Source organism: Notamacropus eugenii, chromosome 5, assembly GCF_028372415.1.
Source record: "Notamacropus eugenii isolate mMacEug1 chromosome 5, mMacEug1.pri_v2, whole genome shotgun sequence".
Taxonomy (NCBI): Eukaryota; Metazoa; Chordata; class Mammalia; order Diprotodontia; family Macropodidae; genus Notamacropus; species Notamacropus eugenii.
Window position 1 is genome coordinate 318,966,182 of NC_092876.1, and position 15,431 is coordinate 318,981,612.

The 15,431-nt window shown below is 42.3% G+C and overlaps 1 protein-coding gene across 16 annotated transcripts in view; it reads right to left on the reverse strand.

Annotated features, from left to right (window-relative positions):
- BIN1 (bridging integrator 1) overlaps positions 1-15,431 on the reverse strand; it is a 137,636-nt gene that overhangs the window by 38,032 nt on the left and 84,173 nt on the right. For 13 of the 16 annotated variants that reach the window (XM_072613434.1, XM_072613432.1, XM_072613430.1 and 10 more), the window contains exons 3-6: positions 15,010-15,064; positions 14,318-14,412; positions 7,797-7,892; positions 3,663-3,770 (exon numbers count right to left, since the gene is read on the reverse strand). In XM_072613434.1, coding sequence (XP_072469535.1) covers positions 3,663-3,770; positions 7,797-7,892; positions 14,318-14,412; positions 15,010-15,064 — 354 coding nt within the window. Of the gene's footprint in view, positions 1-2,217; positions 2,311-3,662; positions 3,771-7,796; positions 7,893-14,317; positions 14,413-15,009; positions 15,065-15,431 lie in introns of all 16 variants that reach the window. The other 3 variants (XM_072613437.1, XM_072613436.1, XM_072613435.1) reach the window with 1 other exon arrangement.

Below are 15,431 nucleotides of genomic sequence, written 5' to 3' on the forward strand. Positions count from 1 at the left end.
CAACCCCAAACAGCAATTTGAACTTAAAAAGTTTCAGTTCCCACAAGCTTCTCAGTACTGCATGGTCATCCCTTCTGAGAAATGTTCCTCTAAGCTGGAAGGCCTTCTGAAGTTCCAGTTCTGTCTAGAGGTCCTTTCCAACCAAAAGGAGGCCTAGGATTGGGCCATTACAAGATAACAGGTAATTCCTTGTGATTCCTCTATGAGTTCAGAGCCATGGAAAAGTAGGTTGCTAAAAAGAAAGCTGCCAGTCACCTTTGAGGAAAAAGCCCATCAGAGTCAGCATGAGGTCATAGTCTCTGCACCCTGTATCAATTCCCAGTGGATGCCAACTGGATGGTGAGGGAATCTGAGATCCACAAACTCAAGAGTTTCCTCACAGGAAGTCAGATTTCCTCTGGACCAACCCAGGGGTCAGCGTATTGCATAAAATGCAGGAATTGCCTGATGGCTCTGGGTTTCTGAAGTTTTCTAGTTTCAGGCAACCAGACACAGAGGGGTTAATTACAAAGGTTATCTAGACTCCAGGCACAGATTGGGGGTGGGAAATCTGTTCTGTTTAAATAAAAAACAGATCCAAATAGGACAGCCAACTTGGCAGGGAAGCATAACATCTGTAACAAAACATAAGTAAGGAGGTGCATGTGTGTACGTATGCAGTTTTTTGGAAATTTTATTAGGGTCACTTGCTCCCTCAGCTGCGGCCAAGACTTCATTCCAGGAGTGAGTAATAGGGTAAAACTAGCTAAAGGACCCCAGTTCAACCATACTCATCATCTCTGAGAGCAGCAATAGTAACAATGAAGAGGTCAGAGACACTCCTTCCCAGCCTCCACCCTAGGGATACAGCGAAGACCCACCTCTTGGTTAGTTCTACCCAAGAATCCCTTGCCACAGGTTATGCTGGGAAGGCCTGGCCACTGGCCAGATGCGTTTCAGGAAAACTTAAAAAAAAAATCTGGCCCTGTGTCAACAGTGATTGCTTCTCCAGCCCCAAGGAATTCTCTGGGAGTTCCTTGAGTTGATTCAGGCAATAAGATTGTCCCCTTACCACTTTCCCTCCCTCCTATTCCCAAATGACATGCAATGATACAGTCATAGACAAAAAATGAACTAGACCGGACCACCTAAGCAAGTCACTACCCATTACCATCACTTTGTCCATTCCCCTGCCTCCAGATCAAACTGTAGTGAAATCAGCAGAGAAAAGAGATCAGGATGGTCTGGCTATAGCATTCTTTGACCTCCATTCCCAGGGCTTAATCACCTAGTTCCCTTAGAGTTGTCTCTTACTAGATCCATGAAAATCCCTGAGTATAAAAGAAGTCAACCAATGAGACTTGATCAGTACTCCGAACAAGTATTCAATAATTTTTTGAGAAGGATTAAGAAACAGGAAGCAGACTAAATGGAAAAAACAGACAGTGGATCGAATGAAAAATCTGCTACCTTCTTCCTCTAGTTTCTTTTTTCCTCTCTTCCTTTATTTTTCTATTCTACTCTACCCAACCCTACTCCCAGGCTGAGTTCTCCCTAAACTCTTTAACAAAGAGTAGCAATAACATCAGATCTACTACAAAACTGGGAACGTAGTCATGATGGGGTGATGGGACCTGGACCCCTAAAGGAAAAAGACCAAGTCTCTGGAAGCAACCCAGATCACCTAATTAGCCTCCTTGACATTTCTCTTACCCACCCCAACCCCTCAAGTACTTAGAACAGAACTGAGCACATAGGTGGTATTCAATAAATGCCTATTTGAAAGTTCACCTGTCCAAATCTCTGCAGATTCCCCAAACTGACTCAAGGTCCTTGAATCACAGATTCTTAAAGTTGGAAGGGACCTCTGGGGCAGGGAGGAGGGGAAAGAGCAGGAAACTATCCATGGAATCAGGATTGAGTGGAAAGAGACAAGTAGCCTCTGATGGTGGACCAACTGTCTCAGTTTAGTATTGAGGAGATCTTTTTGCTGGTCACAGTTAGCAGGAAAGAGCCTAGAAGTCTGTCTCTGACTGACTGTGTGACTTTGGGCTAGTCTCCTACCCTAGCTCTGGGAGTGTCTCAGAGGAAGGGAGACAGATAAAATCATTGCCTCAGGGCCCTCTGTTTGAGGAAGGAGGGGCAGAAAATGCTAGAGATAGAGATACAGGGCCTCGGAGAAAAAGACAGGGAGAGGGCAGCCAAAAGGCAATTCAAGCAAGGTTAGGAAGCCATCACCTGATTTCGGAGAAGGTTAGTTTGAGCTACGAGATGAGCTTGCAGTTTCCCTTGGCACCACTGGGGAGCAGCTTTCTCAAGCAGCGAGACAGGCTGAGGGGTCAGGGTAGAGTAAGGGGGAGTGGAGGGCATGGGAGGGAGGAGTGGGGCATGGTGAAAAGCAAGGTCAAGGCAAAAAAAAGGGAGAAGGAGAAAAAACAAAAGGGTGAGGGAGAGAGAAAAAAGAGACAGAAACACGGATTTTAGACACAGATCCAAACACAGTGCAGTTATAGACAGTTATCTCCACCGGACCACCCCAATCCCCCAGCCAAACAGAGAAGGAGGGGGGCCACTCAGGGAGCAGAGTCCTCCAGCACGTCCAGCTTAGTGGACAACTAAGACCTTGGCGTGGGGAGGGGATTATGAAGAACTCCAGCTAGAGAAAGCCAAAAGCAAAAGCTGTTAATAGTGGAGGAGAACCGGGGGCCACCCTAGCACTGAGGGAGGGGACTTGTCACTGAATGAATCTTCACCTCCAGTTCCACTTTGTATGAGAAAGCTACTGTTGCTGACGTCCACAGGTCTGCCCAGTGCAGAGGAGGGGTCTGTTCAGAAGTCCATAAAGGGCAGTATCAAATCACCAAGACAGAATTTCTCTCAGGACAGAGGGCAGGGCACCATGGGCTGATTCCCAAGGGGATAGGGGTGGGGTGGTATCTGGTTCAGTGAAACTGGAGCCTTAGGTCACCGTTCTTATTCAGGAAAGTCACTTCAGAGGAAGGGATCAAGGGGATGGTGAATCAGGAGTCAAGCTGGGCATTCTCCCAAAAATGGAGTGGGAGAAGATGCTGCCAGAGAGAACGATAAGCAGCATGGAGGAAGACAGGAGGGACAGAGCCCCCAGCCTTTGGGGCTAGGCAGGTATGGTACAATTTACACTTAACTCAGCACAAGATTAATATGTCCAAATTCCTCAGGGACTAGGTGGTTAAAAGACATGGATTCTAAACCCAGCTCTGCTACTCAGGAGCTGGAAGATTTTGGGCATATGACATCCTTTTAGGACCTCATTTTCCTCACCTTTAAAATGGGGATAAAAATACTTGGCCATTCTACTGAACAGGCTTGTTTTGAGAATCAAATAAGGGAATGGATGTGAAAACACTATGGAAAAGTTCAGAGAGCTGTTACAAATGGAGTAGGATTTAATACAGAAGGAAAGACTTCTTTCAAGGAGGCCAAATCAGCACTTCCCTCTCATCACAGGACCCAGAAAACCTTGAGGCAAGTCCACCAATCCTCTTCCACTTGTTACAGAAAAGAGTATACCTCTCTTTCTGGGTTACTTCATTAGTTACAGGAGGGAAGGCGGTCCTGTACCTCTTCTCATCAATCTACCCACTGATCCCCCATCTTGTCCCACCTCCACCTCCACCCACACCCTCAACCCCCTTGGCTTATACCTTGGCAATTTTGGCTTCATCCTTCTTTTTGGCGGTCTGAAGAGACTCATAATGGTGGCGGGCACTGTCATAGTCCACCAACTTCCTTCCACGCTTAGCAATTCGTGACTGGAGAGAACACAAAGTAAAAGAAAAGTTTAGCAGGGAATCACAAAAGAGCCTTGTAGCCTCCATGACATCAGCTAGTTCTAAATTATTAGATTATTCTGTGGGCAAGAAGTCTACAAATCAATACAAAAGCCCATCAACCTTCTTCCTTAAGGTTCATGCTCTACAAGGCTGATCAATGTGTTATCATTACTAGGATAGGGCAGGGGAAAAGCAATCAGACCCCTTCCCACCATGTTCTCCCAACAAATGGGAATAAATTCCCACATCAGTGCCTTTCCTTGTGTTTCCCAGGCTAATGGAATACTCTTCCACTCCACCTATCTAAAATCTACCCATCTTTCAGGACTCCACCACCTGAATCCCTGTTTTTACACTGGTCATACCCCATGTGTGGAATGCCCTGCTCCCTTCTGATTCTTGACAAGGCTTCTTTCAAGACTTCTTCTTTCAAGATCTAACTCAGACCCTACCTTCCATGGAAGCCTTTCCTGTCCCCAGGTTCTCTCTCCCATCTCTCAGTTCCTTCACTCTGAGATCATCTTCCACTCACACTATGTACAACTTCAATCTACGTGGTTGTTTACGTACCATCTCTCCAATTAGAACTGGGAGCTCCCTGAGGACACAGATTATTTTTGCCTTTTTTTGTACCACCAGCACTTAGCATAGTGCCCAGCACATAGAAGGCATTTAATAAATGCTTGTTGACTGATTCAAACTCCCACCCATCTCTTCGTCAAGACTCCTCTGATGACTAAATCACAGATCTCATTTCTTTGAGTTAATTCCTATTTCACTAAGTACCTCTAACACCCAACTTAACACCTATGTGTATATATATATGATTATATATGTATATAAACATATACACACATGTATATATAAACACATATGTACGCGTGTGTGTGTGTAGACAGACACACACACACTATCATTTTTGTTTCATTTATCTATGATTTGACTTGAAGGCAGGCTTCAAGCATGCCTTGTCCTCTTGTATCACTTCTAGCATTCAGTATAATATACAGTAGGTACTCAGTAAAAACTTGCAATCATTGAATGGTTGAATTCTGAGGAGGCTTTGCAAGCTTGTCATTTAAATCAAAAGGTCACTTCATCCACCCCTATGCCTGAAATTTAGGTGACCAACTTCTTAGAAAGATAATTATTCTACCTGCACTTCTAGGGGGGCCTTCCTGTGCTCTGGATGTGTCCTGGCAAAGTATCATTCTGGGATTGCCCCACTGGATTTGTCCCGTGACTGATTCAGTGCACCAGAAGTCAGTGTAAAGGCATAAGGTAAGTGAGTTTTGTGATAAACTGCAGAGTGAGAATCCTCCCCATTTTCTTCAAACTGGGATACCACCTGGGCTCCAGTGCTCACTTGTGCCAAAGGCCTCTAAGAACTACAATTTGTGTCTCTCTCTTAGCTCTCAGGTTATCGGGAGCTCAAGAGAAGGGTTGGACCACTGGGATCATTTAGTAGGAGGTATAGCTGGGTCATCCCAAACAGGAGGTTCCCAAACCCACTTCCCTCACAAATCATTCATGAACTAAGCACTTTGAGCCAGAACTGGAGGTGGGGGTGTGGGGGCACGGAAGGGACCGAAAGGGAATCTGTTCCATGAACTTGACCATATGCAGTCCACCTTGTAATCACTAAACAAACACAAATAAAGCAGTGACTCCAGAGATGCTTAGAAACCCTGAGGATGGTTCAGCCTTTATAATCAGAGAATTCAGTGTTTACCTGATCCCCTGAGGCAGCCAATAGTTAGCCAACACAGGCTGAGACAGCCCTAAGTTACATCCTTGCTGGAGTGTGAGGCTACAGTGAAAGGCTGGGCTCAGATACAGTCACTGAAAAGTCCAGTGACTGTCCAAAGTCCAAAGACTAGGCCTACTCACTGAGAGAGATTGATGCACGAGTACAAGGAAGAGGGAATGAGTGACAGAGACAGAGACAAGGAGAAAGAAAGAAAACAGAATCAAAGTGTAAAATGAGACCTATTTTTGGATATAGCCAATTTGAAAGTTTTTTTTTTTGCTTGTATATTATAAGGGTTTTGTTGTTTTTCTAATGAGGAAAGGTTGGAAGGAAAAAAAATAAATTTTTCTTAATTAAAAAAAATGTAGTTTAATTTTTTAAAATGTACAGAGAGAGACAGGCAAAGAGTAGACATTCAAAGCAATAAGGTCTATGCTAACATAATCACTTCAACTATACTGATTAGGTTGAGGAAGCCAATACTAGAATATGGAGATGAGGGGGGAGATGAATGAACACTACCTTTAAACCTCATCTCAGCCCTCACCCCCAGTCACCCTGCAGAGAATCCAATCCACTCACTAAGCTAGCTAATAGACTTTTTTCTGAGACAGCACCTCAGTGTTCCTCTATCTGAATTTCCACATCTCCACCCCACACACAAAATACACACACACACACACAGACACACGCGCGCGCACGCGCCCAAACAACCAGCTGAGTTCAAAACTCCAATAGGTTTTGTTCTCAAAGTATACTAGGACATCGAGCCTCTACTACTCCTAAATTGAAAGACCCAGGTAAAATCCATTGAAAAAGGCATATAATTAAAAACTCACAGCAACTAGATCAAAACAATTTCTAAAACTGCTCTTCTTCCAGGAAGTCCTTCTAGCTTAACTGAATGAATGATGGTGATGCCTACTCTTTAAACAAATTCCTGACTTCCCCCAGACCTGTTGTATAACTCAATGAACTGATACCTTTAGAAACTTGCAAGGCATATGAAACTTGATATGAATGTATTAGCTTAATTGTCCTAAAAATTTCTGCCTCGTGGCTATTATGAATATGTCTGTATGTGACAAAACTGACCATCTGAGAAGATGAGTTTCCTGAAGACAGAGAATATAGACCTATGTGCAGGCTTGACCCAATTCATAACCAATTCCTTGATGAGGAATTTAGAGGGAGGGAAGAAAGGGAAAAGAAAAGAGAATAGGAAAGAGAATAAAAGAGTAATCAGAGAGGAAAGAGAGGAAAAAAGGAAGGGGAAAAGAGAAGAAGAAAAAGAAGAGAAAAAAGGAGAAAAAGAGAAAAGGAAGAAAAGGGGAGAAAAAGGGAGGAAAGAAGGGAAAAGGAGGAGAGAAAATGAGAGAAGAGGGTAAATAAAAAAGGAAGGGAAAGCAATAAAGAAGGAGGAAAAAGAATAAGTAAAGGAAGAAAGGAAGGAAGAAGAAAAGAGGGAGAAAAAGAAAGTAGAAAATGGAGAAGAGAGGAAAAGAAAGAGAGGGCAAAAGAGAAAAGAGGAGAGAAAAAAGAAAGCAAGAAGCACAAAAGAATGGGAAAAAAGGAGAAAGAAAAAAGATGAGAAAAGAAAAGAGAAAGAAGAAAAATAAGGACATAAAATGGATGTTAGAGAAGGGTAGAAAGGACAGACAACCTAGGCTAAAGTATATATTTACAATTTGATTAGAATTCTTCCTGGTCTGCCTCCTTATTTCCTTTAGCTCTTTGGCCTGAGATAATTTTCAGTCCAGAACTAAAGGTAGTACAGGCTCCCTGTCTCCTCTCCCATTCGGGCCTAGCCCTTCTCATTTTCAAAGTTGCTCTACCACAGTTTCCCTATAATACTCTGATCCCCTACCCATCTCCCCTCCAAGACCACAGTACTAATTAAAAAAGGAGAACCAGCTTTCTCATTTGGACTATCCTTGTCCCATCCTCTCCCCACTCCAAAAATAAAAAATTAATACAAACCACATGTTCCTTCCATCCTGTTTCAGCTAAGTTTATCAGGAACCCAAGTGCATCAGGAACAGAGAGCCCCACATAGCATCTGGCAATTCTCATCCAGTGGTTGGAAGAGGCAAAAACAGAGCCCTTTCAGGCTTCATGTTCTTAAACTGAGGGAAAGGCAACAACTGGTGGGCCAATGACATTACCTACAAAGCTGTTTTGTTTTCCCTGTTTCCAATCTCCCCACTCCAGTCTCCAGAAACAACAGCAATTTCAGATCAAGGTGGGCTTCTTACTTTGATGTCAGGAAACTGGCCTAGGTAAGTGTCCATGGTCAGAAGCGCCTGGTCTACCAGTTTCTGATGGTAATCCATCCAAAGCAGGTCATTGTTCTGTAACATAGGCACATATACACCAAAGTGGTCAGAATATGCACACTGCCAACTCCCCACCATGCCATGGTCATAAGAATCACTCATGAAATATAAACACATATTTTAAATTATTTTTATTATAATTGGTTAAAAGTGAGACTAGCTGGAAAGAAGGGTTTTGAGAAGAAACCCCTATCCTATCTTGTAGAAAGCCCATGAGTGTGCTACACTGCATATATACTTTCAGACTTTTTTGATATACTGATATTTGCTGGGGGGTTTCTTTTCTTTTTCTTTTTTTCTTTAAAAAATATTACATGGAAAGGCTTTCTCGGATCAGGAGAGAGAATAATATTGGGGAAAATTTTGGTGATGATGGTAAAAAAACAAGAGATATCAATAAAAATGTATTTAAATTAAAACTTTAAAAAGAAAGAAAATGGGCCACAGATAGAGGCCATTGCATATTTTGTTAGATTTTTCTTTCCCCATGTACTGATTACTTTTACTTATTTTTTTTCCTCTTCCTCTTTTCCTTTTTTAAAAAATTTTTTGCTATATGGTGATGGATCCTTTGAGGAGGGGGAAGGAATCAAAGGGAGGAAATTTGGCGACATAAAAATAAAAATGTCAATAAAAAGTTAATTTTTAAAAGAAAATGGACCCCAGAGCTCCCTTCTCTCAGGTCAGGGTCTTCTTCAGAGGACACAGTGTCAGAAACATAGTAGATGCTTAATAAATGCTTTATTTATTTATAATCAAGGTTGATCTGTGTATGGTTTAGACTAAAAGTAGAATAATCTGAGTTCAGAGAATGGGGAGAGGAGTGTGGACTAGAGTATTGAGGGAAGACATCACAAAGGAGATGGCACTGAAGGATAAATACTATTTGGGGAGATGGAGAAGACAAGCTCTAGTCTGGAGAAAAGAAACAAGACCTTTGAGGAGGGAATATTATAATCATCACGGTCTCTTTCATGGTGATTTTTCTTTTTCTTTTTTTTTAATTTTATATCCTCTCCCAGTTGCTCTCTCAAGCTTCTCTCCGTGTTAGAAAGTGAGAAGACTTAAGATCAGACAAGTTAGGTGACTTGACCAAAGTCAACAAAGGTCATCAAGTCAGTGGCTGAGTCAGGATTAGAAGCCAAGTTTCTGGATCTCCCCAAGTCCAGAACTAGGCGCTACACATATTCCTCTAAAAGGTGATGCTTCCCGATGACTGCCAACCCAGAAACTGCCAAGTGGTAAGAGCTTTGGCAGGACAAGATCTTTGGAGGCAATAGCTTCCTCTATCTCACCCCTTCAACTGATAGCTTCAGAAATTCCAGCTTTTCTTGAAACCCTTTCCTGGCTAACCAAGAAAGGGGTTCTGTTTTGTTTAGGCATGCAGCTTCAATGTTTGGATTTCCTAGTAGTTGCACAGTATAATGTACCCCTCTCTCAGACTGTACTTTCTCGTTGGTTTAAGGGCAGCATTTACCTTTGGTGGTTAGGTGAGAGGTGAAGAAAAGGGAGGGGAAAAAGCCAACAAAATTTTGAAGATTCTTTATCAACCTTGAGCTCCCCCTGGCAGTACCTATTTCCTGATTTTAATGATGCTTCAGTCCCAGGATCCCATCTCCTATGTTCTATCCCCTACAGCCTTGCTTTCAGCTGCCACTCTTTTATCTCTGCCAAGGGTATCTGCAGTTTACTCAGGGATTCTTGAAGCTGGAAAACCTTTCAAGACCTAAATTAGGAATGAATTTCCTACGGTAGGATTTCAGGCATGAGACTTGTTGGTGCCACCACCCTTCTTCACCCTCCATCCAGGTTTGACTCTTCTGTTCACATGGGCAGACCAAAAAAGGATTGTTTTGTGACAGTAACTCCCCCTCTTTAGTAGGAGACTGGTCAGAGACACCATGTGCTTCACTCCCTTTTTACTCCTTTACTTAGCCCCGCACCTCCATCTCCCTAGCTCTGATCCCTTGCCTTGTGTTTTCTTCTCTGTGACTTCCCTGTCTCTCTCTACCCCTAAATATCCCTCAGTGAATGAGAAATCAACCCTTAAGGCCTTTCATGCTTCTGGGTCAGCCAGTCTGCCCTCTTGCCTTCTCCAATTTTATATTTAGTCTGCCTTAAAGAAAAGACTTCCAACTGCCCAAACTCCTCTGACTTTTCTGCCTTTTTTTCCCTAGATAGAAAACATGTCTAGAAGACCTCTTGTAAAAGGTCGTATGGATTTTCCTCAGGGTCATAACTAAGGAATAACCTAGCAAGATAGGTCACAGTTAGAAAGGCAACATAGTACAATGGAAAGAATGCTGGATTCAAATCTTTTCACATGTGACCCTGGGGCAAGTCACGTAACATCTCTGAGACTCAGTTTTCTCATCTATAAATGGGACTAAAGACAGCTATCTCCTAGTATTGTTGTGAGGGTCAGGTGAAACAATATATGAAAAGCCCTTGGAAAACCTTAAATAATTGTGTCTGCTATTATTGTTTGCTCAGATTATGTTGTATTATTTCTTTTGGCTTTTAAGTTCAGGTGTTAAATAGTCTTGATTTTAGGAGGCATGATAGACAAAGGAAAGAAACACAACTGCCAAGTCAGCGGCCCTGGGCTCAAATCCCACCTCTAACGCTTACTACTCATGTGACTCTGGGCATATCATTTCACATTCCTTGGTCTCAATCTTCTCATCTTTAAAGTGAGAAGTTTGGACAACAAGGAATCTAAGGGCCTCCTTACAGGTCTTTATCTATAGTCCTGATGGATTTCTTCTCCTTTTTTTCCTAATTGTTTCCCTTTCAGTTTATTTTCACTACTCCCTATTGCCTCTTTTTTCACTGACTTAGTCGCCCTTAGTGAGGTCCCATCAATTGAACAGACGTTTATTAAGCACTTGTTATGTACAAATTCGTCACTAAAGTCCTTCAATGGCTCATCATGTGATGGAGATGGCTCTGGGCTCTCCGAGATTATAAACAAGACTGTCCAGATACAACCAAGCTGGAAAGGCTTCAAAGATGAGAGCAGTGAGGAATTGGTTGTCTGCCATCCAAGGACCAGTCTGAGTGTGGAGAGTCGGCCATCAAATGATGCTATTTTCTAACCACAACTAATCATAAAGATGACATCGACTGAGATATATACAGGGCCTGAAATCTAAAATGCAGGCAGTACAGATGCTGGTGAAATGGTAGGCTTTTTCAAGCACTGAAGTCAGGTGAAGCATGTGTTAGGATCTGAGGGACAATCAAAGATGAATAAAACTGAAGCCTTCCCTCAAGGACCTTACAATCTAGTAGAGAAATATTTCTAGGGTTCAATTAAATGTAAGAGAGAGATTTCATTGGAGAAGGGAAAGAGACTGAGTCTTCATCACTTAAGCTAGAAGAGAAGCTGCATCTTAGGAACATGATCCCACTACTGATCAACATGGAAGATTGGACTTGCTCCGTTTCCAAATCTGACCCTTCCTTAGACTACGTGGTCTACCACCCACTCCTGACTAAGAGGGAAGGGGTATCACCATGAACTTAGAGTGGGCACCCAAACAGCTTAGAAACAAGAAGCTAAAACAATAAGCCAACCTCAGCCTCCCCCATAGTGGAGATTACAGGTATGCTCCACCATGCCCATTGAGAATAGATTAAATTAACTGCAACATGCATCATGGCATGGTGGAAAGAATTTCCAATAAATAAACAAGTAAGACTAGATGATTTTGTAAGGTCCCTTTCAGCTCTAATATGGTAGGAGACCCAGATGGCATTCTCCAGGTTTTCCCTGTATGTTGGAGGGGGTGGGAAGGAGAAGTTAAATATGATATTTAAATAAAAGGCCTCTGAAGTTGGCTAACCAGCTAGAAAGTCAAAGCTTATGAAAAATACAAGTGTAGAGGACGGGGAAAGAAGAGGGCAGCCTAGAAGCAAGCATGGAGGTGAATTTATTCATTCATTCAGATGACTTAATTGATGTTGAGGGTGTACCAGGGATCATCATGACAACGGACCAGGAAAGGCTGAGTGACCAAGGGAGGCTGAACTACTCATTTTCCCTAATGATGACACCTGAGGCAGTGTGAGTGGAGTAGGGGAAGAGCCTAGGACCTGGAGTCAGACTACCTTGGATACAGGTCTCACCTTGGACTGCTAACATATTTCAATGGAATGGAAGCTCTTTGAGAGCAGAGGCTTTCTCTCTTTTTTTTTTCTTCTTTTGTTTTGGTTTTGTTTTCCATTTCTAGCACTTAGGAATTCTTAGGTACTTGGCACATGTTAAGTTATCTTTCAGTTGTGTCTGACTCTTCATGACCCCACATTTGGGGTTTTCTTGGCAAAGACACTGGAGTGGTTTGTCATTTCCTTCTTCAGCTCATTTTACAGATAGGGCAAACATTGTTAAGTGACTTGGCTAGGGTCACACAGCTAGTAAATGTCTGAATATGGATTTGAACTCAGGAGTCTGAGTTTTTCTGGTTCCAAGCTCAGTACTCTATCCTCTATGCCACCCAGCTGCCCATCTGGGACATAGTAGGCATTCAATGGATGACTTAATCTTTGTGACTTCCCTGGGCCCTTTTTATCAGACAGTCTCCCCACCTTGATAGTGAATGAGGATCCAGAATTAACAAGGACCACAGAGGCAGTTATGAATTCTTTCCAATTCTACCCTGGACCTCTTAACCCAGTCTCCAGGAGTTTGAGGAAGGGATTAAGTGGAAAAAAAAAAAAATAGAGAGACTAGAGAGAGAGGGTAGGAGATGGGGCTGATAATTCAGCACAATTGTTACTAGAAAAACAAATGCACACACAGACATGTTTACTCTAGATTTTTGTAATAAAAAAACCTCTCATTTATATCATGCTTTAAGGTCTACAAAGCACTTTCTTCACAACCACCCTATGAGGTAGACAGTACATGTTTAATTACCCCGTAATCCTCCATCATGGATCCTCCCCATTTTACAGATGAGGAAAGTGAGGGTCAGAGAGATCAAGTGAATTGCCAAGAGTCACATAACTAGTGAGTATGGTATTCAAGAGCTGGGAGTCTTACCCAACTCGATTAACTCCAATGTGCAGTTCTCTTTCCATGACACCACACTATTATTATAATAATTTTATATTTTATGTAAAAATGCAACAGAAAAGGGCAATTTGCAAATTCATGACATGGGATCTCATTAATACTTCTATTCTATCATAGTTTAAATTTGAGTAAAACTCTGGGCCTTGATTTTTAAGTGCTTAAATCTGGATCTTGCTGCAGAAAGGTCAGATCTGTTCAATTCAAATACCACTGTAAAGAATCAAAAATATTATTGCTTATTAGTAGATATTAGTGATTTCAATAAAAGTTTTAGTTAAAACTAATAACAAGAACAAAAGCAAATTAGACCTGGTAACATAAAAGTGCAAAGATCCCTAATGAATGAATATTCTAACTGCTCTGAAGGACCATGGCATCCAAGGCCAGCCACTGGAGCATTAACATCCAAGGGACATCAAGAATTGGTCCTGACAACAGTTTACAACTATAATGTCTAGTTTACAACTATAATCCCAGTTGGGATAAAATAAAGGCATAACTGATTCCTCTGAAAACAATGTCCATTCTTCTTTTCATCAACCCCACCTGGGAAGAGATGGTCTGGGTCTATGAGTGGCTAAACAGAATTAACCAAGGGGGTTATTTCCAAGCTTATGAAATAGGAAGGCCTCACTGGTTTTAGGTAATATTTGCATTCAATCAAGTGTGAATTTTATTTAGAGCTAGACTCTTGGAGACCATTGAGTCTAATTCCCTTATTTTATATTCTTAGGACACTTAAAATTACATGCTCATACATATAGGATCAGTGCTGAAAGGGACCCTGGAAATCATGGACCATTCTCACTTTACAGAGAGGAAGCTGGTAAAGCTGAAGTTCCAAATCCACACATCTTAAATTATAGCTAATTCCATCACCACCAAACAGAATTAAAAGGGACCCTAGAGACCATGTAGTCTAAAGCTCTCACTTGACAAATGAAGAAATTTAGGTAGAAAGGTACAATAACTTGCCCATAGTCACACAAGTTACTGGAATGTGCAGACCTAAAACTAAGATCTCAGGACTTCCAGTCTAGTGTTCTTTCCACATTTTATTCTTGACCAAGTTTTACTTTTTATTTTTAATTCTCTCTTCCTTCCCCATCCTTTCAGAAGAAAGAAGATACACACTTCAGAGTCAAAGGGAGGAAAGTGTGGGAATAAATATGCCTCCACTGATAAGAGAATAAAGACATGATGAGACACTTCTCTCTCCCTAAGCAACATGACTAAGCCCTATAACCCCATCCTCCTCCCAGGGTAGGTTCTTCCTGACCCTCAATAATCATTTTTAAAAATCATTTCCTTTCTCCCCTGGCCTCCCCTCAATGCTCCCAGCCCCAGACCACAGTCTTACTTCCGCTATTTTGTTTGTCTCCTCTCTCCCGGGCCAGTCTGGTTCATACACCTCTTGCAGACACTCCGTTAGCTTCTTAGAGGCTTCATGCATTGCTGAAAGGGACACAGAAGGAAGAGCTCAATGCAGAATCCATAGGCAGAAGTGGGAAGAATAAGGGGCTCCTCCTTCCTTTCCTGCCCACTAACCCCAAACCTTTTCCAGCTTCCTCAGATTCCTTCTGATCCCACCCATCAGAGGCCCTGGCTTCTAGCTGCAGCCAGTCCTACTCATGGTTCCCAACAAAATGGAGTAAGGATCAGAAAGGGCTGCCTAACCAGGACCTTTTAGGCCCTGGACTGTCAAATGCATGCTCATTTGTCCACCTTGGCTGATACTTCTTAGTGGATGAGGATCCAATATAAACACAAACCTGGAGGTAATTCCTAGTATGCCATTGCTTTACTTTGCACGTGACCATATGCCACATTTTTACTCATATCCTCCCAGATTTGCATCAGGATTAAAAATAACCCTGACCTGAGCCAAATATACCTAAACCACGGTGCCCAAGTCTCTTCATCCATCCATCAAAAAAAAAAGTCAGAGAAGACACCTGGGTCCCAGTCATTGCCAAGACACAAGCTATAGAGATGGTCATGGAAACCCCTGCTCCTTGCTCTGGTCAAGGAAAACAGAAGATCCTACCTTACCTTTGACAGATGCCAAGTAGGTGCGGAGATCCTTTTGCAACCTGGTCCCTTCGGTCTGCAATGACAAACACAAACCCTTGGTCAAAAATCTCTGCTTGGAGAGGAGTTGATTCATGCCCCTCCCTCAAACTCCTATTCACTCATTCAGTCAGTCTTTATTAAAAACCTGCTATATGCTCAGCACTGAGGTAAGCACTGTGGGGTATACAAAAGAAGTATAAGGCAGAGCTCAACCTCAAGTCACACACAAGAAAGGGGAATCACAAAGGATTACACAAAGGAGTGAATAACCAAGTGCCATAGAAAAAGGAGGAAGGGATTAAGCATTTACATAGTGCCTACTATGGGCCAAGTACCAGGCTAAGTACTTCTTACAAATATTATCTCATTTGTTCCTCACTATTCTTCAAGGAGGAAACAGG